The 26,861-nt window shown below is 41.1% G+C and overlaps 1 protein-coding gene across 1 annotated transcript; it reads left to right on the top strand.

Moving 5' to 3' along the window:
- The first annotated feature begins 282 nt into the window (after window positions 1–282).
- rnf103 (ring finger protein 103) lies at window positions 283–18,549 on the top strand. The gene is made up of 4 exons (XM_078553897.1): window positions 283–916; window positions 10,805–10,944; window positions 14,250–14,365; window positions 16,511–18,549. Exons 1-4 carry the CDS (start codon window positions 691–693, stop codon window positions 18,051–18,053), a joined length of 2,025 nt encoding a protein of 674 aa, XP_078410023.1. The 5' UTR covers window positions 283–690; the 3' UTR covers window positions 18,054–18,549.
- Window positions 18,550–26,861: the final 8,312 nt, after the last annotated feature.

Here is a 26,861-nt window from a genome sequence, read left to right as displayed (position 1 = left end):
GCTGCGGCCCAAAATTTCTGATGGGGTCACCCGAGCTGCGTGTCACAAAGGAACTTGCATAATAAATAATAAAAAGGCGCGTCACATGTGAGCTTACGTAATTAATATCAATATTCAAACGAGCGACGCGATACACGAGCGCGACATAGTTATAATAATCAACATGCAAATAAGTGGCGCGTCACAAGGGACTTTGCATAATTAATAAGTGATATGCAAATGAGATGCACACCATCCGGTGAGGTCAGTTTTTTGTGCGCAGGCGCACGTTGCGCTTGCAGGTTGAGCGCCGTCGGCGTCTGGATCGGGGCCGGGGAAATGGTAATGAGGCGGTGCCTGGGGTGGGCCTGAAAGCTGCAGAGCCACAGATATCGACCTAACAATAAATAATAATAAAAAATAAAGGACAGCAGCCGGCGTTATAGATTGGAGAGAGAGAGAGGGAGAGAAATTGGGTCGGTGAAGAGACTTGACAAGCGGGGAATATTCCAGAAGGAGGAAAAAGAAAATCCACCCCCCCCCCCACACCCCCAAAAGGCGAAGCGGCGACTGAGATGTGGGTTGTGTCGGGCCAGCAGCTCCCGGAGGGCCCGGTTTAAAACAGGTTTTAAGGAGGGCGGCGGGGTGGGGGGAGAAAGGAAAACCCAAGTCTCAGCATCTGACTCCCCGGCCGGCACCGCTGCTGTGAAGATGTGGCTCAAGCTGTTTTTCCTGCTCCTCTACTTCCTCGTCCTCTTCGTGCTGGCTCGCTTCTTCGAAGCCATCGTCTGGTATGAGACCGGGGTGTTCGCCACGCAGCTGGTGGACCCCGTGGCCCTCAGCTTCAAGAAGCTCCGCACCATCCTGGAGTGCAGGGGGATCTGCTACGCCGGCCTGCCCGAGAAGAAAGATGTGCGGGAGCTGGTGCAGAAATCAGGTATCCGTCCGAACAACCTGAAACCCCCTTTTTCATGCCTTGTTCCTCTTTCTCCACACAAGATGCTACCAAAGACCTGCTTGCTGTGGGTGCCCCGTATTTTTGTTAAAAAATATTATAAATAATCAGGTGGTCTTGAGGGGCAGAGGGGTGGTGGTGCTGCTGCTTTTAATGTCTTTGGATATTTTCCAAAAGCTTGTCCAAACAGGACATTTGTTCACCCACAAGGGATTGTTTTAGCTATTTCGTCGAGTTTTTTTTTGTTTAGTCTTTTTTTTTCGACATTTTGTAGCTGGCTATCTTCTATATTGTTGGGGTTTCTTTGCTTCGTCAGTTTATTGCCGTTTTCTTCCAAGTGCAAATACAAAATACATATGTAAAAAGCAAGAGGGTAGCCAGGGAAAGGGTAGGCCCACTCAGGGACAGAGGTGGGAATCTGTGTGTGGAGCCAGAAGAAATGGGGGAGATACTAAATGAATACTTCTCATCAGTATTCACCAAAGAGAAGGACTTAGCAGTCGATTTGTCTAGGGAAGAGTGTGTAGATAGCCTGGATCATGTTGAGATCAAAAAAGAGGAGGTGTTAGGCGTCTTGAAGAATATTAAGATGGATAAGTCCCCAGGGCCAGATGGGATCTACCCCAGAGTACTGAGGGAGGCAAGGGAGGAGATTGCTGGGGCCTTGACAGAATTCTTTGTATCCTCACTGGCTACGGGTGAGGTCCCAGAGGACTGGAGAATGGCCAATGTTGTTCCATTGTTTAAGAAGGGTAGCAGGGATAATCCAGGAAATTACAGGCCGGTGAGCCTTACGTAAGTGGTAGGGAAATTATTGGAGAAGATTCTTCGTGACAGGATTTACTACCATTTGGAAGCAAATGGGCGTATTAGTGAGAGGCAGCATGGTTTTGTGAAGGGGAGGTCGTGTCTCGCTAACTTGATCGAGTTTTTCGAGGAAGTGACAAAGATGATCGATGATGGAAGGGCAGTGGATGTTATATACATGGATTTCAGTAAGGCCTTTGACAAAGTCCCTCATGGCAGACTGGTACAGAAGGTAAAGTCGCACGGGATCAGAGGTGAGCTGGCAGGATGGATACAGAATTGGCTTGGTCATAGAAGACAGAGGGTAGCAGTGGAAGGGTGCTTTTCTGAATGGAGAGCTGTGCCTAGTGGAGTTCCGCAGGGATCAGTGCTGGGACCTTTGCTGTTTGTGGTATACATAAATGATTTGGAGGAAAATGTAACTGGGCTAATTAGTAAGTTTGCAGACGACACTAAGGTTGGAGGAGTTGCAGATAGTGAAGAGGATTGTCAAAGGATACAACAGGATATAGATCGGTTGGAGACTTGGGCGGAGGAATGGCAGGTGGTGTTTAATCCAGACAAATGCAAGGTAATGCATTTTGGAAGGTCTAATACAGGCAGGAATTATACAGTAAATGGCATAACCCTTAAGTGCATCGACGGGCAGAGGGATCTGGGTGTACAGGTCACTGAAAGTGGCAACGCAGGTGGATAAGGTAGTCAGGAAGGCATATGGCATGCTTGCCTTCATTGGCAGGGGTATTGAGTATAAAAGCTGGGAAGTCATGCTGCAGCTGTATAGAACCTTGGTTAGGCCACACTTGGAATATTGCGTGCAATTCTGGTCACCACATTACCAGAAGGATATGGAGGCGTTGGAGAGGGTGCAGAGGAGGTTTACCAGGATGCTGCCCGGTCTGGAGGTTATTTGCTATGAGGAGGGGTTGGAGAAACTCGGATTGTTCTCACTAGAGCGACGGAGATTGAGGGGCGACTTGATAGAAGTTCACAAAATTATGAGTGGCATAGACAGAGTAGATAGTCAGAAGCTTTTTCCCAGGGTGGAAGAGTCAATTACTAGGTGACATAGATTTAAGGTGAGAGGAGAAAACGATAAAGGAGATGTGCGGGGCAAGTTTTTTACGCAGAGGGTAGTGAGTGTCTGGAATTCGCTGCCAGAGGAGGTGGTGGAAGCAGGTACGATAGTGGTGTTTAAGAGGCAGCTTGACAAATACGTGAATAGGATGGGAATAGAGGGATACGGACCCCGGAAGTGCAAAATGTTTTAGTTGACAGGCAATATGATTGGCACAGGCTTGAGGGCCGAAGGGCCTGTTCCTGTGCTGTACTTTTCTTTGTTCTTTGTTCTAAAAGTAAAATGCTGCTGGCGCTGGAAACCTGACATAAGAACAGAAAATGCTGGAAATATTCAGCAGGTCAGGTAGCATCTGTGGACGGAGAAACAGTGTTAATGTTTCAGGTCGATGATCCTTCATCAGTGGTTCTAATGAAAGATCAAAGACCTGAAAGGTTAATTCTGTTTCTCACTGCTGTCAGACCTGCTGTGTCTTTCCAGTATTTTCTGTTTATTGAAATGTATCGAAACAGCTTGGACAAGTTGTTTTGTCGTGGAATTTAGGTGGTGCAAAGAGTTTGTGTGTTGTAATTGACTTGATACCTCACAAGTGGTGACAGTAGTTAGTGAACAATATTTTTTGCTTATGTTTTTTTTACGGGCATCAGCAGACTATTATTTACTGCTTGGCAGCTTTAGAAAGTCTGGTTTAATGTGCAAATGTCATAATATTGATGCATGAAATGAGTGTGCCAGCTTATTTAAGGGCCCAAGAGAAACCTCAGTTCAAAGATAAAGATGGTGTCCCTTTTTGATAGTGCTTTAGAAAATTTATCCTATTAATGACATACTGACTTAATTCAAAAATCCAAATCTTATTTCAGGTGATTTTTTTTTCCATTTTTAAAGTTAGTCTTTATGAATCAATTTTGTGCTTTAGATGTTGAAGTCCTTTTTAACATTTTCCAATTGGATTGAGGTTGTCAATTTGAGATATTAGAGTCATAGAGTCTTTACGGCGGAGAAGGAGGCCATTTGGCTCATCAAGTCCACAAGGATCTCTGCAATGTAGTCAGTCCCATTCCCCCACTCTGTCCCATAGCCCTGCAAGTTTATTTCTCTCACATGCCCATCCAGTTTCCTTTTTGTAATCAATGATTGTCTCTCCTTCCACTACCATCATATGCAGCGAGTTTCAGGTCATTACCACTTGCTGTATTTTTAAAATCAATCTTCCTCACATCTCCCACCAACTCCCACCCCACCACCCCCCATATCTCTTGTCTAAAACCTTGAATTCATGCCCCCTAGTCCTTGTGCAAATAGCTAATGGGAACATCTTTTCTCTGTATAAAATTCATTATGGTGTAATGGACAGGCAGACTGTGGTGGTCCATACATTTGTGTTTTTTGTTGTTCATGTGGGAGGAGATAGCAGAATATTTTGTACTTTTGCTGAATAAATGCCCAGAAAGATGGCTGCAAACCATGCTTTCTACTTAAATGCTAATTTAATGACTGTTGCTGTATAGGTCACCTGGCCAAACGTTGTTTGAATGATTGAAGACAAGAAAGGCAAAAGAGGAGTAAAAAGGAATTTTTAAAAATCTGGAAATTTGAGAGTAACAGGATAATCCTACTATTCTTGCATTTGCAGTGTTGGACTGGGCAGATTTGCATACCTGTCTAATTACATCCCATCATACGATAAATTTAAACATGTAAAATGAGAGCGAATGCACATACATTCAAAATATTTAATGCTTAAGTATGTATTGGAATTCCAGGGTTGAATCAGGTAGCTCAAGTTCAAATTATCTGAAGTTGGCTTTCTATTGTTGATGTACCTGTTTGGCAGTAAAGCATATGGGTACTGCACCTATCCCATGTTTACCTTCAATGTGTAGACTATGGGGAGCTCATTTAATTTCAGCAGCAGGTGTTGTGTACACATGTTGCAATTCTATGGGAGATTTCTGATGATAAAACCACACCTTAGGTATTTTTTGACTCCACACCCCGTGTTTGCCTACAAAAAAAATTAAAACCCAAACTAACTCAAATTGTATGATTATAATTTATAAATGGAAATAACTGCAAATAATATTTCCCTCAGTTAATGTGTTCTAAACTGTTACTTTAATTTTCTGAAATATTTGTTTTGAGTACAGTGAAATTGTAACATTCCAAATGATTATGGACAGAAATAATGTTTAATTCAAGTTAATTTGAAGTTCTTTTTATAGCGCATTCCTTTTATTGCCTGTTGAAAAGAGCAGGAAGGGTAAATATTTTCTTCCCCTGAAAGTGACCATTTTAACTCTAGATCGCAGTGGTTCCTGAGCTAGGCGTGCATTAATACTGAAACATCCCTTACTTATAGTAGTTGCAATGCAGAATTCATTTTATTATTGTAATAACAACTCTTTCTTGGGGGACAAAATTTTAAAATGAAACAAATGCTTACCTGGTTTTACTGTCCTCATTCTCTTTGACATATACTGTCGATTTATTTCTATTTAATGCACCTTCTTCACCCTTCCACCTCCAATATTTACCTGTTTTATTCCACTGCTTAAGTCCCACAGACCACTTTGGAGGTGGAAATCACATTAATAAACTGGGCTTGTGTGGTTGAAAACGCTGTCAAATCGGATTTTTTTTTTTCTCTCAGCCATTTGTCTAAAGGTTGAAATGACCACTGGTTTCTGATTTATCGTGAAATGTCCGATTCAAAAACCACCAGAAGTATTGCAGTGTTGCAGCGCAAAGTTTGTGATTGGGGCAGATTATTTTGGGGTTGCTGTATACACATGATTCTGAGTATCTTGCTAAAAGACAGCATTACAAAGAAAATGTTTCTAAAGATAACATTATCCCTTTCATCTCGCTGGCAACAATTTTTTTGAAATCGCAATCGTCACAATGATGTCAGCAAAGCGGCAGCCCAACAGCATTTGGGTGAGTTACATTTGAAGGAATAAGGTCGCAATGTGTCAAATGGGAGCAATCATAGCTAATTCAAAACAAAGTAAAATGATTAAAATTAGCAAAGTACAAAATACTGTGAACTTCATTCTTTGGATTTGGCCATATTCCAAAGAATTATTTTCCAGCAGATTTTTACATTATCTGACATTAGCATTGTATTACCATCACCTGAAACTTGTGATTGTGTTTTAACATACACTCACTCACCCATTTTATGAAATGTGTTGCACTATTTTGTTCCAGTCTGTCACTATGCATAATTAGTAACACCTGTCTAACACTATAGAAAAAAAATCAGACTGAAGACGAGATGTTGTTTTAATTTGCCACATCAGATTGCTCTCACCATTATTCCCACTCTCTCTCTGCAGTTTAGCTTGGAAGGAGATAATTAATGTGTACAGTTTGTTGTCGTTCATAGTTTTAGTAGGCATAGCAAAGAAATTCCAGTAGTTCTGGATTTCAGCCAAAAAAGGCAGCCAGCGAGGCAAGAAGGAAAGTTCTATTAGAATGACAGAAACAAAATCTTCTTGTGTATATAACCATCCTAGAGTAACTCGTTTCACCCACAAATGTTGGAATTGCTGATTTCTACCTGTCACTAAATTCTTAGCACTCCTCTGTGCAGCTGATTTTTTTTAAAAGAAAAAATTCTAGTTTTACTTCAATAATAAGCGAAATTTAATAAGGGCCTGAATCTTCCAAGAAGTGGTAATCACCGTCGGAATACCACTCCACTCATACTTTTCTCTGCCATGCCAGAGTTCCACATTTCTTGCCAGGACCTCGAAGCCTGCTTCTCCAGAAATGCGGAGCTTAACTGACGTGGAGCTGCTGCTTTGCAGCTTTGGATCGTCAGGGGAAGACAATCTATGCCCCTTTTAACAGCACTAGAGAGTGTCAGTGGTATAGCTACCCAAGAGTTAGACGGGGTTTTTTTCCTGACCAATTTTTCCTGGGTAACTATCGAGGTGAGTCGGAACCATCCAAAGTCTCTGACTCAAATTCAAAGTTGGAGACTTTTTCCAGAGGGTCCTGGGGAGCAGTGGAATTTCCCATTGAAAGTTCAAACTTCCCAGGTAATTCCCATGGAATCCTTGCATTGGGACTTCCAAGGATTCCTGTAGCGCATCTTCCGGGATACGTCTGGTTTCTGACTATCTGGAGATCGAAAGATCTGGGCCATGGTTTCAAAGCATTATAAATTTTGTAGGGCTTTTAAGGAAATAATTTTTTTGAAATGCCTGTCTGATGGTGCCACTTTTAAGTAGAGAGATACAGAAAATGTTTGGGTTTTTTATCACATGACATAACCTTTGAGTACAAAATAAATTTGCTTCTGAACCTGAAAGCATTCTAAATGTTTTAGCTTGAACGTGTCAACTTTTTTTAAAAGTTCAAAACAAAGTCAGAATTCTTTTTCTGAAAATAAACTTTTGTGATTTTAAAAATATATATATATATATATATTTTCAAAAATGGCTGAAGCCAGGTTTATAGCAGTAATTTTACCTTTACCTGTCCTCTCCTTGCAAATTTCCTGCTCTCAGGCCTCACAAGTGTTGTTTTGCTGGTACATGCAGGGGTTAGAGTAGCATAGAATTGTTTTTCTCTCCCCAACACCACCGCCCCCTTTCCAAACTGATACTACCTAATAGTTCAGTTATGAAAATTGCAAATCCACATGGAGCCATGTGTCTGAATGCCCATAAATCTGAATAATGTTGCAAGAAACTTACTGACCTGGATTCTGCAGTCAACTCCCTTCATACTTGCACTTGCCTGCAAACTTTCTATGGGTCTTTGCACAGGGATTTGTGACAATTAAAAATCCAAAACAGTGAGACCCATGTGAATAGGGCAATCAACTGTTTATCTTTTTAATAAGTCAGATTGAAAAAATCTTTATTGCAACGTAACATCTGAACTAGGAAATCTCGGTCAAAATAGTGTATAGAAAGCAAAATAAAGGGAAAGAAAGATGCGACTGAGAGGTTGATAAAAGAAATTTTTAAAAATATGAAATAATTAAAATCCGAAGGAGAATGAACTTTCTTATTTATGAAAGATAATTTTCAGTGCCGAAGAGGTTGTTTACCTGCAATTAAGACTGATCACACTATTACAAATTCATTTGCACTTGAATGGACAAGCTCTATCTTTTTCTGGCTTGTTTAGTGGGTATCTTATCATCCAAGTACCCCAATTTCACCTCCATCTGTGTTTGAGTCTTAACCCTCCTGACGAAGTACTCTGTAGCTCAACTACTGGAGGAGCAGGGCAGCTCACAAGCAACTTCCTGATTTCTTAGTTTAACTGCGCATGTGCAGTCGCTGAATGTTGGTGCCCAGTTTATTCTTTTAATAACAGAGGGTGCTGATGGCTTCGCTTTTTTTTTGCTGCAAAATCCAAACTTGTGTTACCTGTCACCTTTTTCCTTTATAAAACAGGAACTGCCTATATAAACTTGTCAGTTGTTGTGAAGGTACTACAGCGCTGCCACTAATCAGAGGGTTTAATTATAGGATGATGAGTTTCCATTATAAAGGTGGACAGGGAAAAACTGAAGTTGTCCCAATCATGGTCCAACAAAGCACTGTCTCCTACTCTTTCCCACTAGTGGTCTTGTAATCTTCCGGGAGAGGCAAAATCCAGATTTTTTTAAAAACCCTGTATTTAGAGCACAGTTAAAAGTCGACCTCATTGTTTTGTACTGGAATCACATATAGACTAGACAGGGTAAGAATGGGAGATTTCCTCCCCTGAAGAACATTACTGAACCAGTAGGGTTTGAATGACAATCTGATAGCTTCCATGGTCACTTTTACTGGTGCCGGCTTTTTGTTTCCGGATTTTTAAAATTAAATTCAATTTCTCAAACTGCCATTCTAGCATTGATACAGTTTAACACGGATACAAATATTGTTTGTCTATGTACACATGTACTGAATTAGTCAAACGCTGGGAATAAACTTACCATAGATAATTTACTACTTTTAGCATTGGAAATGTAGCAAGGGTATATGATTGGAACTTGGCATTGTAGAATATTACACAAAATTTCCATACTCTAGTTAAGTATCCAAAGCACAATATAAACTCACAGGTTTATTTTCCACCTTACTAGTAGATTAAGTTTATTTAGTGCAGATAAATGTGAAGTAATGGCTGAGGAGTGGAACTATTAAATTTTCACGAAGAGGCCTAGGGGTTCAGCTACACAAATTTTCAAAAGTGGAAGAAAGAACTTGAGAGCCTAGGTTTTATAAATCGGAGATGATAAAACTATACAAATTATTGATTAGGCTAATTAAATTGTCTAATTTTGGACACCCTACTTTAGGAAGCCATTAAGACCATACAGAGGGTATAGAAGAGATTTACCAAGATGAAACAAGCAATCAGGCTTTAGTTATGAGAAGAGCCTACAGAAGTTATGGCACTTTTCACTCAAACAAGATCTGATCGATGTTTTCAAAATACTTAAGGTCAGTGAGAGTAAAAACAATAAAATTTTCACCAAAGAGCTAAAGAAGCGTTTTGGATTGGAGATTTTTTTAAAATCAAGTAGGTGGTAGAATGTGAAATGCCTTACAGGTTTAATTCCAATTATATTTTAAAAGTGTTATGACCCATCCCCAGGTGAGGTTCCCCAAAGTTGTTGATCCAGACGAGATCCCTCAATTTGTCACTGTCTGGCTGGGACACCCCCAAATTGTTATACCCCAGGTGAAGGGTGAACTGACTCCCTGACTTTATTCAGCACCCCCACGCCCTTCTGTTGGTTGCAACAAAATTTAATCTAAAAAAAAATCCCTTTCATTGTTACCTTTTTCCAATCACTCTGGTTTTGAAGGAGCCAATTTGATCAGACTTTCTCAAGTTAAACGTAAGAGTAAATTTATTAACTACTAAAGGCCAGAAAAGATAAAACTCATGCATACATGGCCATAGAGGTCACAAGTAACAATTTAGCTGGAAATAAGTGGAGAGGCGTGCGTAGTGGTATTGTCACTGGCTGGTAATCTAGAGACACAGGGTAATGCTCTGGGGACCCGGGCTCAAATCCCACATCGCAGGTGGTTAAATTTGAATTCAATAAACATCTGGAATAAAAAACGTCTTAATGGTGACCGTGAAATCATTGCAGATTGTTGTAAAAACCCATCTGGTTCACTAATGTCCTTCCTTTCCATTAGGGAAAGAAATCTGCCATCCTCGCCTACATGTGACTCCAAATTCACAGCAATGTGGTTGACTCTTAAATGCCCTGCGAACAAGGGCAATTCGGGATGGGCAGTAAATGCTGGCCTAGCTCGAGTGTGAGTGGGTGATTGAGCTTTGTGGCCATTGTGATGAATAGTTAGATTCGAGCTGACTGCATTAGATAACTAGTCAGTTTCAAGGTTCCAGTAGAATTGAATTTGGTAGAGAGGGAGAGAGATCGGGATACCTGCAAAATGGCGATTTGCAGGGGTAATGCAGCGTTCCAGCAGTGGCTTGTGTGCATTTTTAAAAACTCAGGCCTTATTTTTAAAGTCCAATATTTCTGGACGTAATTAGTTGTTTTTCCTTCATTATCATGACAAAAGGGAAGTGAATAAATGTCTGGAAAACAAATACAAAAGGGCAGGAAAATTGAATTAACGGATAGCAATTTCAGAGAGCCTCCGTAGGGATGGTAAATTGAATGGACACCTGTACTGTCGGTTCTGTGATTCTTCTAGGTAGAGGTAATAAATGCCAGTTAGTTAAATTAGTTAGTTTGTTAATTAGTTTGTTAATTAGTTAAATTCCCTTAGTTTAATTTTTAAAAATAAAATGCATTTATATAGGGCCTTTCATGACCTTGGGACATCCCAAAGTATTTTCTAGCTATAAAAAGTGTCTTTTGAAGTTCAGTTTGAATGTTCAGAAAAAGGAACCATATCCTTAGCATATCATTCTACTGTCTTATGCCTTCTAATACACTATGGTATTTCTGAACCTCTTTTTCGGTGCATTTGTTACCACAGGTGATTTGATGGAGGGTGAGCTTTATTCTGCACTTCGGGAGGAGGAAGCATCGGAATCTACCTCCAGCACCAACTTCAGTGGCGAGATGCATTTCTACGAACAAGTGGAAGACACTAAAGATGGGATATGGCTGGTCCAAGTAATTACTTTCTTTTATGTTTTACAAAAAGCCTTTTTGGGTCTTCTGAAAGTTTAAAATGCATGATTGTTTTGTAATCTGATGGCAATATCAGGGGGAAACTAAATTTAACAGGGAGTAGCTATTAAAAACAAAAAACTACTGCAGATGCTGGAAATCCAAAACAAAAACAGAATTACCTGGAAAAACTCAGCAGGTCTGGCAGCATCGGTGGAGAAGAAAAGAGTTGACGTTTCAAGTCCTCATGACCCTTCAGCAGAACTCATGAGTAGGGAGTAGCTATTGCTATTTCAAGAAATGAAGGAGCCAGAGAAGCTAAGTATCAGCCCAAGGACATCACTGCAGGTGTTCCTCAGGATAGTGTCTAGGCTCAACCACCTTCAGTTGTTTCATCAATGACCTTCCCTTCATCATAAGATCAGAAGAAAGAATGCTCATTGATGATTGCACAGTGTTCAGTAATATTCACTGCTCCACTGATACTGAAGCAGCCCATGCTGACATGCGGCAAGATCCAGACAATATTGAGGCTTAGCTTGATAAGTGGCAAGCAGCATTTGCAGCACCTAGGGGCCAGGCAATGACCATCTCCTACAAGAGAAAATCTAACCATTTTCTTTCATGCTCAATGGCAATTCCCCCACCAGTAACATCCTAGGATTTACCATTCAGAAAATTAACTGGATCAGCTGTATAAACACTGGCTACAGAGCAGGTCAGGTGCTGTGAATTATGTGGCAAGTAACTCACCACCTGATTCCCCAAAATCTGTCCACCATCTAGAAGGCCCAAATCAAGAATGTGATGCAATACCCCACTGCCTACTTAAGTGCAGCTCCCAACAAGTCATGAAGCTTGATACCATCCAGGGCAAAGCTTGATCAGCAGCCCATCGCCAGTTTAAACAATCATTCCCTTGACTGCTGGTGCACCATGGCAGCAGTGTGTACCATCTACAAGACGCACCGCAGCAACTCGCTGAACCTCCATTGACAGCATCTTCCAAACCTACAACCTCTTCCAGCTAGAACAAGGTCAGCAGACCGTGGAAACACCACCACCTGCAAGTTCCCCATCAATCCTGACCTGGAACTATATTGCCATTCTTTCGTAATCAACCGGGCAATATCCTGGAGCTCCCTCTCTAACAGCTCTGTGGATGTACCTATACCATGGAGTTCTGTGGTTCAAGGAGGTGGTTCACCACCACTTTCTCAAGGATAATTAGAGATGCGCAACAAATGCTGGCCTAGCCAGCAACGCTCACATCTCGTGCCCAAATTTTAAAACAGTATATGACATATTTTTGTGATTTGAAGTATGTAATGTCACCATCGCATATTGATGAATAACTTAAGGATCTAGTTATCTTTGGGCTTTATCATCCTACACAAGTAAATTATAGAACCATAGAATGGTGCAGCACAGAAGGAGAGTATTTGGCCCGTTGTGTTTGTGCCAGCTCTCTAAAAGAACTACACAGCTTGTCCCACTCCCTTGCCTGTAGCTCTACAAATGTTTTCTCTTCAGATAATTATCCAAATCCCTTTTGAAAATATGATTGAATCTGGCTCCACCACACTGTCAGGCAGTGCATTCCATAGCCTAAATGTTCGCTGCATAAAAATGTTTCCCTCCTATCACGTCTGGCTCTTTTGCCAGTCACCTTAAATCGGTATCTCCTAGCTCTGAACCCTTCCCCCAATGGGAACAGTTTCTCCCTATTTACTCTCTTCAGACCCCTCATGATTTTGAACACCTTCATCAAACCTCCCCTCGACCTCTTCTCTAAAAGGAACAGCGCCAACTTTGCCAATCTATCCGCATGCGAAGTCGCTCATTTCTGGAACCATTCTTTTAATTCCTTTCTGCGCCCTCTCCATTGTCTTTACATCCTTCCTAAAGTGTGGCGCCAGAGTTGAACGCGGTGCTCCAGTTGAGGCCAAACCAGTGTTTTAATACCCCCAAGCCCCTTTGAGCAAAAAGTAAAGTGCCAGAATTAACTGAGGAGATGGGAGGGGCAGTGCCATCATGAACTTTGATGCATGGCAGTATCTTTAAATTGATTATGCAGATCAGAGTCTTGAATGTAGGTGAATGTGACTGTTGAGCTGAATTTAGGAGTCATGATTGATCTGCTAAAAATGCGAATTTAACCAGAATACACCTCCAGAAATGCATCATCAATTTCACCTTTGTTATTTGCATTTTTCCATTTGCTTGGTGTACTTGTGTTTTAACCCCATCCATTGAAGGATATATTGAGCTCCGATTACAAAGCCTATATAAACTACTTTTCACATTGGGGGTGTGGTCAGGGCCATTCTTGAGTTGTCAGTTTTTTTGGAGATTGTGTTCGTCTTTTTTGAAGCTGCTTGCTAGTTTTGTTTAGATTGGTAAGTGTGGACCTTTCCACGCCTGGACCTCAGCTACACTTGTGCTCTGGGGGAGGGGGTGGACAAAACAAGGTAACGGTAATTTGGCTGCTACAGTATTCAAAAGTTGTGCCTTAACAGTATGTAACTTTTCATTTTTAAAATTCCTAATGCAGTTGGAGTAGATTTCATCAGTGTAATTTTTTTTCAGGGGTGATTTAATGTAAATGATTGATTTATATAAGGTAAAAAGCCTGAATCTAGACAAACTATAGTCTCCATTCATGTTGCAATCTGCATGTTTACTTTTTTGATAGGAAACAAATAGAGCAGTCCTTTCACATAGTAATTTTGTGATATCTGTCACACACAGCATGTTTTGCATTTCCTTTAATGTTTTCAGGGAAGAATAGCAATCGCTTTAAAGAAGTAGGCAAACTAAGGAATAGTTTCAAACAGCACAGAAGGAGGCTATTCGGGCTTGTCATGTCTCTACTGGCCCTCTGAAGGAGCCATTCATTTAATGCCACTTCCCTGCCTTTTCTTTGTAGCCCTGCAATTTTTTCCTTTTCAGACAGTGATTCAATTCTCTTTTGAAAGCCTCAATTCACCCTGCCTCCACCACGTTCTCAAGCAGTTCATTCACTTTGAACATTAGTAAGAAATGCTGAAATGCATTACTTTTACCAGATTTGAAATGAAATTTTCTTTTTCGGCACTCCCTGCCACCCCATTGTTCTCTGCCTTTCCAAAATCAGCATGAGAGGAAGTGTCAATGTGGATCATAAACCTGTGAATACACATTCTGTCACTGAGTAATGATATGCCATGTAATTTCTGAATTTGTAAATGGCATTTACAGACTGGGTTGCAGTTCTGGAATATAGCAATACTACTTGTTTTATTATAACCTCTAAAGTTATTTCACAGGTTGTGGCTAAAGATAAAGATCCTTTATTGTGCAAGGATCAATGGCACAAAATGGTGAAGAAAGTATCCCAGTTTGGTATACGTACAGGAGCTTTCAATTGTTCCAATGACCCCAGGTAAGTTTTATATAGTCTGTTCACCATACAACCCTTTAGCACCTGTTTGTATTCTGCCTGTTAACAGCAGTTATGTTACAGAACTGTGTCCATTTGTAACAAAAATCCAGTTTTCCTACACTGAATCTGGCCACTTTTTGTGAAAGATTTGGTAACAGCAGATGATTTTGCACTTGCAGTTACTGCTGTCATATTTGCACAATGACTAAGGCATTCTTTTATAGTGAGGAAGGGAAAGGCTCACAGAGGCTGGGAATACTATAAGCACCTTACTGGCACATGTAAGAACTCTGAGAGGCCAGCTCTATTGTGACTTAAATGGTGGAAATGACCCTTGCACCACTAGAGGTAGTACTTGTGTTTTATCCCTCAGTATCAGCAATACTGAGGCACTCCAGGTGAAATCTTCTTTGACCATAACATTGTTTATTTAACCTTGGAGTAGTCTGCAATCTGTAAAATAAATGGGGTGTTAATTGACTTTGGTTATTTATGTTTCCTACTCACTGATGTGGATGGTTTATAGTGTGTTTTACAGCTATTGTTGTACAGAATTACAGAATAATATTTTTTTAAATGTAATTGACATGGAAACAACTGCAGGTTGCCAATATATTTAACGGTTCCTTCGAAAAGATTATTTTCACGTGATAGTTTTAGCAGCTCTTTGCTGAGCACTTGGCTCTTGATCTGTAGCAACACTGAGAGTGAGCATTGGATATTAACATTTCTAAATCATGAGTCATCTAATATGAAATGTGCACTTTAAATTTACAATGAAGGATTTCTTTCGATACTGTGAAGGCCGGTTCCAGTTCCATGGAAACCAAAGCAAGAACGTCACATCTATTTATGCCTCTCTTTCAGTTTAACTAACTTCATTGTCGAGGATGAACCAGGTCTATGACCATAAGTGACCATACAAAGGCTCAAATAACATCCTGTATGACTGTGACCATGATGTGACCCTCTCCCCTCCCCCATCTCTGCAGTTTTTGATATGGTCAACCAAGCCACTTCTTCTGCTGCTTCTCCTCTGTGGGGCAGCCCTCGTGATCCTAATCCTTTCCAGCTGCATACAGCTTGCACATCTCCAGCAGTAGTTTCCTTTTCTGCCTTTCAAACATCAACTCCAGAGACCCCAGGAATGTCTCCATGGCCCCCCCGCTCTTACTAATCCAAGATTCAAGGTATGCCCCTAGGTCATATACTGTTTTGACTATTGCCATTCCTACATTATTGCTGGGTCGAATTTCTGGAACTCCCTAAGGGCATTAGAGAGGGACTGCAGTAGTTCAAGAAAAAAAGTTCCATCATGATTATCTTCTCATGTGCAACTGGCAATGAGCAATAAATGCTGGCTTTGCCAAAAATAACCCTACCCCAAGGAATTATTCTGCTGTTAGTCCAGCTCTTCACTACCTCCTTCGAGCTCACGATAACTTCTGCTGTCAGATTGCCCATGGTGAATGTATCAATATTTCATGCAATTGAACATTGGAAAGGTAAGCTGCCATTTTCAACCTTTGCCTAAATTCTGCACCTTGCCACAGATTCCATATCCTTCTGTTCCATTTGCTCGTGCTGAGCCAGATGCAGGAAACCTTGCCATCCTGTTTGACCCAGAGCAGAACTTGAATCCCCAGATCCTATCTGCACCAAGGCTGCTTACCTCTGCCCCTACCTCACTCCTACTGTTAAATCTTTTCCCACACTTTTCTGAATGTCTAGACTCAATTTCTTCAATGTCCCCATTGCTGACCTAACATTTTTCACCATCTATAAACTCCAGCTTGTTCAAAATTTACCTACATCCTGTCTTCACCTATGATTCCTGCTGCACTCAGTTTTATGTTGACTTGGCTGTTCCCCAGTGTACAGCTTTCCATCTAACTACCTCATGCATCACCCAATGCCATCTCAAATCCCTCGATTTTAAGTCATGCCTTTGATAACTTTCCCTAACTCTTCTAATGCTCTGTGTCACCCATGTGATATTTTCACTGTTCAAGCAGCTACATAGATGCACAGTTATCATTCCTAAATTTGAGCTGTATTTACAAATAATTTAGCAGTTGCTATTTCTCTGTAAGATGTGCAAATAATTATAAAATTGATTCACTTTCTATCTGCATTTTTCTATAGATACTGCAGCAAAAGAGGATGGTTGAAATCCACACTCATAATGTCCATTCCACAGACTAACACTTCAAAAGGGAAAGTGATGCTTAAGGAGTACAGTGGCCGCAGGATTGAAGTTGAGCATATTTTTAAATGGATAAATGCCCATGTGGCATCTCGGATCAAAACTATCCGAAGCACTGACCAGTTAATGGAAGAATGGAACAAAAGTGACCGCTATCTTGTAAAGATGTACTTGTTTGCAAACCTGGACCAACCACCTGCATTCTATTCTGTTCTCAGTGTAAAATTTACAGGCCGTGTGGAATTCATTTTTGTTGATGTTCAGAACTGGAACAATGATAGTCAGATGAAGGAGATTGGTGTACATCAGTTCCCAGCATATATAGTGAAAACTCCTGAAGGAATCTATAAATATGGGAACACTACAGGGGAATTTATATCACATCATGCAATGGATGTATTCCTTCGATCATTGCAGCCTGAAGTAAATGATCTCTTTGTCTTAAGTTTAGTTTTGGTTAACTTAATGGCATGGATGGACTTATTTATAACACAAGGTGCTACAATAAAACGATTTGTGGTTCTTATAAGCACATTAGGAACTTATAACTCCTTATTAATAATGTCCTGGCTACCTATAATTGGATTTCTTCAGTTACCATATTTGGAAAGTTTTTATGAATATAGTTTAAAATTTTTGAGGTATGCCAACACAACCACTTTGGCTTCTTGGGTGCGGGCTGACTGGACTTTCTACTCGTCCCATCCAGCTCTATTTCTCAGCACATACCTGGGTCATGGTTTGCTAATAGATTACTTTGAAAAAAAACGGAGACGTAATAATAATGATGATGAAGTAAATGTTAATAATCTTGAGTGGCTATCAAGTTTGTGGGATTGGTATACAAGCTACTTGTTCCATCCAATTGCTTCATTTCAGCATTACCCTCACACTTTGGATTGGGAGGAAGATCCTGATTTGTTGCTGGAGAGGCTTGCATTCCCAGATCTGTGGCTGCACCCATTGATACCAACAGATTACATAAAGAACTTACCGACATGGCGATTTAAATGTGTTGCAGGGCATTCTGAAGATGAAATAAGTGAAAGTTGCCATGAGACTGATAGTGATTCTGAAAGTGAAAGCCATGATGTAATGTGTAATAAATCAGGGATAAGTGATAATGAAGAGGCAAGTGCGTGCCTGTTGCCTGCTGAAGGAAAGGGGCAAACTAATGAAAAAACCAATGCCAGTGAGAAAAACTCTGGCAATATTTCTCAAAGCACACCAAGATTACATGGAACCACAAGTGGCACTGAAGATGATGAGCCAGATTGGTCTACCTGGCCCAATTACATGCTGCGTTGCTCAGAATGTGTGGTGTGCCTGGAAAATTTCAGAAATGGCTGCTTAATAATGGGGCTACCCTGTGGTCACGTGTTCCATCAGCAATGCATTGTGGTCTGGTTGGTAGGAGGACGACACTGCTGCCCTGTGTGCAGATGGGCTTCGTACAAAAAGAAGCATCATTTTGTCAGATAAGAATAATCAGCAGCAATGTTTCCTAGTTGTCTGAAAAGTACTTAAGATCTATTTCAGGCTCTTAAATATCTTAACAATTAATATGTATTGTGATGTTTGTTGTTCATGTTTGTGCTTTTTTGTGGTTTAAATTTAGTTTTATGTAGGTTTTATTTTGAGCTGATCCACAATATAACCGCACTACATTTACTGATGAGTCTAATAAAGTTGCCTTGTTTATTTCTGGATGTTTTTTAACAGTAACACACTAATTCTTGTTTGTTCTGTTTCGGGATGTTCAACTATTAAAATTGACATCTACCAGAGAACAAAAAAGAAAGACCTACTGATTTGACATACTTTATTAGAGAAAAAAAATTAAATGAATTTACCATTTTATTTGAAAGAATTTTCTTTCTTTACGTAGATCTGGGGACAGCTCATGATGATTTTGAAGTGAAAACCTGCTTATTGTAAAAGGAGTCAATTAAAAAAATTAATGTGTTATGCGTATCTGTTCATTTTTTAAGCATATTTGTTTTTGAAGAAGGACTAAGGAAACTGACCAGGACAGTTAATTAATAGTGCAATAATACTATGGATGGTTCCGGCAAACATTTCACACAGAAAATTAGAGAACTAATTGTCAAGATGCTCGCTGTGTGTTTTTGATCCTAACACTATTGGATGGCCTATATACTTAATGTATCTTAATTAGATACTACTGAATTATTTGTATTCATTGCTGACGTGCATTGAAAGGTAGATCTGTCTCATTCCGAATGTTTAGTGAAGGCCAAAAATCTATAGTGCAGACAGTACCAAGGTTACAAAGATATAAGAAGTCTATGCAGTTTTAAAGTTTGTACATCAAAAGTGGAATGAAAAACTGAGACTTTAAGCTATAGGAAAGAGTCGGAGTTTTACAAATTTAGGATCTATTTGATAGTTTCTTATCTTCAGCATCAATGGTAACTCCCATAAGTAGATCCTTTGTACCTTACAATCTGGAGAGAACCTTTACTGCACATTTCGCCAAATCTTACCGTCTCCGCATTGTCGGAGACCAGATGTAGTACGGAAGGTGCATATCAGGACCCTGTGGAAGTCCTGATCCTAGACCTCCGTGGGAATTGCCTGGGAAGTTTCGGCTTCCGATGGACAATTCCCCTGCTCCCCGGGACTCCCTACAAATATCTCCAACTCTGAGCTTGAGTTGGAGACTTGGGAGAGATCCACGGTACTTGCACTAGTTTTTCTCTCTAAGTTTTTTCAGGTAACAACTAACTTCCCAATCATCATCCCTCCTCTCCCCCCCAAACCCTACCTGACTATCGCCCCACGACCCTGCCTGACCAACACTCCAACTGCACCCCAAGCTGACTCTAACCCCGAATGCTACCCCTGCCCCGACCTGACTAACCACCTTAACCCCGCCAACCAAGGGGGGTTTGTCTTCTGTGCTGATCTCTTCACATCTCACGTGGATTCCCGCACTGAATGAGTTCTTCAGGATGCTACGTCAGAAGTTGGGCCCTTTTAAATGTAACCAGGTAAGTGCGCAGGTTTCTTGACACAGTCGTTCTGACACTATTTGGACCATGATCTAGTTAAATAGTTGTATTGATGCAATTTCATGTATCGGATACGGTGTTGTTGCAAATGCTCCCATCTTTCAGAAGGTGAAATTGCGCCCTGGGGCAGTGGTATTCACTAGAAAAATAGCAAGGGCCAATTAGGACATTGGAAAGTTTTAATCAGATCACAGGTAGAATTTTAAAAATACTGATGGATGCATTGCAATTCATTTCTTCATAAAACTCCGATTATAGAAGATGATCAGATTAGTAACTGCACATGATGCCAAATGCACAGTTACTAATCTGTTTAATAACATCAACTCTCAGTAACTTATTTCTACTTAACTCCCTCTTAGCAACAATCTTTCACCCCACCTCCTCCAACCGCTTGCAGTCCCCCCCCTGCTGACCGCTGCCTTTTTCTCACTCGCTGCGAGAGTTCCGGAGGCGGCAAGCAGGAAGGTCAGCAAGCTGGATAGGACGAGTGGTAGAGAGGTGACATGGGTTGCAGGAAAGACAAGTGAATGTGTAGTGAATACCAGGTAACTGGGCTAGTTATAAACCAATAAACTGATTTGTTCTTACGTGGAATGTAAACAATGGTGTTTTTACAATTTCTATCATTCCTTGTAACATCAACATAATAAACATTGTCCTTCGATAAATGCCTTATTCTGCCAGTTGACATTGCTCCAACAAATGGCATTATCTCTGGAAGGTGAGGCTCGACTATCTCTGTTTTAGGCTCAAACCTTTTCCAGGGAGAGGAAGCCAAAAATTAGACTCCTGATGTAATTTATATGGACTTCCAGAAGGCATTCCCTGTTCCCCGTAAGAGACTTAGCTAAAATTAAAGGTCATGGAATTGAAGGCAAATTATTGATCTGGTTCGGGGTTTTGTTAGGCAGTAAAAGACAAGAGTAGGGATAATATGTAGTTGAATTGGTGGGAGGGTCTAATATAAGAGAATATAACCTTAAAATCAGAGTCAAGCCATTCAGGAGAGAAGTTAGGAAACACTTCTTCACGTAAAGGATGATCGAAGTGTGGAACTCTCCCAGAAAATGCAGTTGATGCTAGCTTAATTAACTTTAAATCAGATTGTATTTTTGTTAGTCGAGTGTGTTGAGGAACATGGAGCCAGGGGAATTGATGTTCTCATTGAATGGTGGTACATGCTCGAGGGGCTGAATGGTCTTTGGTTTCTGTGATTGCTTAATCAACTCTCTTTCAAGAATTGCCTTGTCAAGCTGTCAAATAAGCCTGCCACCTCAAACAAGAAACCTCTCTTTCATCCCTTTTCTCCGCCAGCCTGACTTGGTGCTATACAACTACATTGTCCAAAACACTGCTGCCTGTATACTTATCAAGTCCTATTCACACACAACTCCTGCTTGTTGACTTGTATTGACTCCTGGTCTGGTAATGTCTCAATTTTAAAATTATTCTTATTCAAATACCTCCCAGGGCCTCAGCCCTCCCTATGCCTGTAATCTCCTGCAGCCCCAAAGGCCTCCAAGATATCTGTGCTTTTCCAATTCTGGCCTTGTGCACATCCCTGATTTTAATCACTGCATCATTGGTGGCTCAAGGCTGTAAACTCTAAAATTCCCACCTTAAACATTTCTGCTGCCCTACCTCTCTCTCCTCTACGGCACTCCTTAAAGCTTAGATCTTTGACTAAGCTTTTGGTCATCTTTCCTAATATTGTCTACCTCATCAAATGTTTTTGTTAATGCCCATATGAAGCACTTTGGAATGTTTTACTACATTAAAAATGCTATATAAATGCAAATTGTTTAACTGAGCCATCTGCTAGCACCTGATTGAACACCAATCTAACATTACTGATGCAAAGCTGTTTGGAATGTGCTAATGACCTTACCTGTGTTTTCTTCAAAGTTGATATGAATAACAGTTTGTTTCTTGTTCATTTCCATCAACCATCTGTATCAACTTTTGACAGATCTGCCCTGGTCCTAATTGAATCTGACTAACCTATTATAAAAAGAAGCTGGACAAGTTCATGAGAGAAAGGGACAAAAGAAAGCCACACCTTTTAGGATAAATGTGATCTGATGTTCCAACTTAATTCTAAGATGATAAATTGTTTTAAAAGGAATGCAATAATTAGAAGGTGAGCTATTTGATCTAAGATGGAGAGAATTGACTTCAGGCACTACTTTTAAAGTATTTGTATTTTTATTTGTATGTCTACATTAATACTTATATCCATCATTTAAATGTCTAAATACTCTTTGAATTGTGTATTAAGACTATTTAATACTGTCCACAAATGACAGCAGGTGATGGTATTAACTGTGGGGATATTTCCATGTGTGGGCACTGGTGCTCTAACATCAGCTGCTTTGGACCTTGGTGAATTGAAATAAAATCCCAAGCTTCCAATGCTCTAATCTTATTCTCACATCTTTTTTAAAGCAAAAACTCACTCAAATTGCCCCCTGCAGAGACTTGTACAGCATACTATATTGTTTGTATCTAATTCTCTTTCCTATGATAATAATGGGAATCCTGTGAAAAGAGGCTAATGACAAAATGAACACTTACTAATGGTAACCTGAAACTTGAATAGGGTGGTAGAATATGGTTTATTCATTTTTTTAAAAAAACTTTGCTTTAGTTTATCCATGTGGCTATTTCAAACTATTTCAGAATTATATATCAACCAATTTTCTTATTGTAATTTTTATTCTTCCCATATTATAATTATACACATGAGGTAATGATTCATTCCCAAATATCTGTCTGACTGGTTTTCCTTCATCGTAAAACAAAGTTCATCGTACCACTCTGTTGAATATTATCTGATTACATTAGACTAGAACAGATTTTGAGATTCCTTGTGGCATTATGCATCATGGCCAAGTGGCTATGTAACATCCTGGTGGGGTAATGAACTGCAAAGTCTGGGGAAAAGCCCTAGTTAAAAGTTAAATTGAATGCTTCAATGGTCACAGTGACATGGGGATGGGAATAGCCAAGCTCCTGTTCTTGATTACTGCCCATGACTCCTGTTGCAAAGTATGCAGATATGAACATCCATTTCTCCAAGTCTTTTTGTCCTTGTAGTCAATGAGTCAAATGGCAAGTCCTCGCGTGCTCCTAGTTAGCCATCTAAAGTTAAAAAAGCAAAAGATTTGAAATAAAATACATTTAATAGTGGAGTAAATTTAAAGTATCAGCCACTAATAAAATAGTCACTGAACACTGAACTAATACTTGACATAAAATACAGCAGCTAAATATCAGAATCGAGTCAAGCTTTTCAGTGATGTTGCTCAGTCAAGAGAGAGTATGTGACTTGCTCCTAAGCTTTTACCATCCCCAGCTGCAAGGAAACGAGGGAGTGGAATCTGTTGTGACACCAGTTTACAGTGAAACAGGTTTGCTGTGAAATATTTTTGAGAAACCTAAATGATGGACCAAGGCCTGGCACCAAAGTAAAAAAGAATAGATAAGGCAATAGGATAGCAATTAGGTGATGCTAATAACCTTAGTTTAAAAATCTTGAAGACTGAAGAATGAGAAAATTAAGGAGTTTCACATTTGAGGTCCTATGTGCAAAGTAAATAGGTAGGAGAGTGTAATTGAAGTTTAATTTGGCCACGGAGAGAAGGAAGGGTGTGTAAACTCTATTTGAAGTTTAGGAACAAGAGGAAGAACAAAAAAAGCACAGTAGTTGTAAAATAGTCCAAAAGAAAGATGTTGGAGTGTGGAGTTGCCTCTTGGGGGTCTAGCCTTGTATACTGTCCAGGAATGTGAATAAGGTGTTGGGGCTTCCCTGGAAATGAGCTTTATAGAGAACTGAGAGTCAAATGCCACAAAAGGAGCAACTGGGTTTCTTGAAGGCTGCTTGAGCAACAGAAAAACTCCTGAGAATCCCACTTGCACTGTAAAGGAGATAAGACCTGACTATCAATGAAGAACAAGGTTTGCATCAATCAAATGTGATAATAGTTATTTGTAAATTGAACTTGAAAAACATCAAAAAAATTGTCCTCTGAAGGAATGTGTTTTTTAGTTTTAAGGTGCAATAATTCAACCATTACCCTGCAAGAGGGTATAATTATGACCATGAAACCATTGTCGATTGTTGTAAAAACCCATCTGGTTCATTTATGTCCTTTAGGAAAGGAAATCTGTCAGACCCAGCAATGTGGTTGACTCTTAAATACCCTCTGAATTGGCCTAGCAAGCCACTCAGTTGTAACAAACCACTACAAAGTCACAAAAAATGAAACCGGACAGACCATCCGGCATCGACCTAGGCACTGGAAATGATAACAGCAATCTCAGCCCTGTTGACGCTGCAAAATCCCCTTACGAACATCTGGAGGCTAATGCCAAAAGTGGGAGAACTGTCTCACAGACTAGTCAACAACTTGATATAGTCATCCTCACAGAATCATACCTTACAGATAATAATGTCCCAGGCACCACCATCACCATCTCTGGGTATGTCCTGTCCTACTGGCAGGGCAGACCCAGCAGAGGTGGTGGCACAGTGGTATACAGTTGGGAGGGAGTTGCCTGGGAGTCCTCAACATCGACTCCTGACCCAATGAAGTCTCATGGCATCAGGTCAAACATGGGCAAGGAAACCTCCCGCTGATTACCACGTACCACCCTCCCTCAACTGATGAAGCTGGAGGAAGAACTGAGGGTGGCAAGGGTTCACTATGTACTCTGGGTGGGTGACTTCAATGTCCATCACCAAGAGTGGCTCAGTAGCACCAATACTGACCAAGCTGGCCGAGTCCGAAAGGACATAGCTGCTAGACTGGGTCTGCTGCAGCTGGTGACGGAGCCATTAAGAAGGAAAAATATACTTGGCCTCATCCTTACCAACCTACCTGCTGCAGATGCACCTGTCGATGACAGTATCGGTAGGAGTGATCACACCACAGTTGTTGTGGAGACGAAGTCCCGGCTTCACATTAAGTATACCATCCATGTTGTATGGCACCACCACTGTGCTAAAGTGCTAAATGGGATAGATATCAAACAGATCTAGCAACTCAAGATCGGGCATCCATGAGGCGCTGTGGGCCATGAACAGCAGCAGAATTGTACTTGAACACAATCTGTAACCTCATGGCCTAGCATATCCCCCACTCTACCATTACCATCAAATCAGGGGATCAACCCTGGTTCAGTGAAGAGTACAAGAGGGCATGCCAGGAGCAGCACGGCATACCTAAAAATGAGGTGTCAACCTGGTGAAACAATAACACAGGGACTACTTGCATGACAAACAGCATAAGCAGCAAGTGATCGACAGGGCTAAGTGATCCCACAACCAACGGATCAGATCTAAACTCTGCAGTCCTGCCACATCCAGTCGTGAATGGTGGCGGAGAATTAAACAACTCACTGGAGGAGGAGGCTCCACAAATATCCCCATCCTCAATGCTGGAGGAGCCCAGCACATCAGTGCAAAAGATAAAGCATTTACTACAATATTCAACCAGAAGTGCTGAGTGAACAATCCATCTCAGCCACCTCCAGAGGTCCCCAGCATCACATGCCAGTCTTCAGCCAATTCGATTCGCTCCACGTGATATCAAGAAATGGCTGAAGACACTGGATACTGCAAAGGCTATGGGCCTTGACAATATTCCGGCAATAGTGCTGAAGACTTGTGCTCCAAGACTTGCCATGTCCCTAGCCAAGCTATTCCAGTACAGCTACAACACTGGCATCTACCCGGCTATGTGGAAAATTGCCCAGGTATGTCCTGTACACAAAAAAGACAAATCCAACCTGGCCAATAACCACCCCATCAGTCTACTCTCCACCATCAGTAAAGTAATGGAAAGGGTCATCAACAGTACTATCAAGTGGCACTTGCTTAGCAATAACCTGTTCACTGACGCCCAGTTTGGGTTTCGCCAGGGCCACTCAACTCCTTACCTCATTACAGACTTGGTTCAAACATGAACAAAAGAGATGAACTCCTGAGGTGAGGCGAGAGTGACTGCCCTTGACATCAAGGCAGCATTTGACAGAGTGTGGCATCAAGGATCCCTAGAATGAGTCAATGGGAATCGGGTCGGGGGTGGGGGGGATCTCTCCACTGGTTGGAGTCATACCTAGCACAAAGAAAGATGGTTGTGGTTTATGGAGGTCAGTCATCTCAGCTTCAGGACATCACTGCAGGAGGTCCTCAGGGTACAGCCCAACCATCTTCAGCTGCTTCATCAATGACCTTCCTTCCATCATAAGGTCAGAAGTGGGGATATTCGCTAATGATTGCACAATGTTCAGCACCATTCACGACTCCTCAGATACTGAAGCAATCCATATCCAAATGCAGCAGGTCCTGGGCAATATCCAGGTTTGGCTGACAAGTGGCAAGTAACATTCGCATCACACAAGTGTCAGGCAAAGAAAATCTTCAACAAGAGGGAATCCAACCATCGCCCCTTGACATTCAATGGCATTACTATCACTGAATCCCCCACTATCAACATCCTGGGGTTTACCATTGACCAGAAACTGAACTGGACTAGCCATATAAATACTGTGGCTACAAGAATCACAGAATCACAGTGCAGAAGAGGCCCTTCGGCCCATCAAGTCTGCACCGACACGTGAGAAACACCTGACCTACTTACCTAATCCCATTTACCAGCACTTGGCCCATAGCCTTGAATGTTATGATGTGCCAAGTGCTCATCCAGGTACTTTTTTAAAGGATGTGAGGCTTCCATCACCCTCCCAGACATTTTTACCCTCTGGGTAAAAATGTTTTTCCTCACATCCCCCCTAAACTTCCCGCCCCTCACCTTGAACTTATGTCCCCTTGTGACTGACCCTTCAACTAAGGGGAACAGCTGCTCCCTATCCACTCTGTTCATGCCCCTCATAATCTTGTAAACCTCAATCAGGTCGCCCCTCAGTCTTCTCTGCTTCAACGAAAACAACCCAAGTCTATCCAACCTCTCTTCATAACTTAAATGTTTCATCCCAGGCAACATCCTGGTGAATCTCCTCTGCACCCCCTCCAGTGCAATCACATCCTTCCTATAATGTGGGGACCAGAACTGCACACAGTACTCCAGCTGTGGCCTCACCAAGGTTCAATACAACTCCAACATGACCTCCCTACTTTTGTAATCTATGTCTTGATAAAGGCAAGTGTCCCATATGCCTTTTTCACCACCTCACTAACATGCCCCTCCGCCTTCAGGGATCTATGGACACACATGCCAAGGTCCCTTTG

This window comes from Cetorhinus maximus, chromosome 1 (genome assembly GCF_964194155.1).
Source record: "Cetorhinus maximus chromosome 1, sCetMax3.hap1.1, whole genome shotgun sequence".
Classification (NCBI taxonomy): Eukaryota; Metazoa; Chordata; class Chondrichthyes; order Lamniformes; family Cetorhinidae; genus Cetorhinus; species Cetorhinus maximus.
This window is presented reverse-complemented; position numbering and strand designations above follow the sequence as displayed.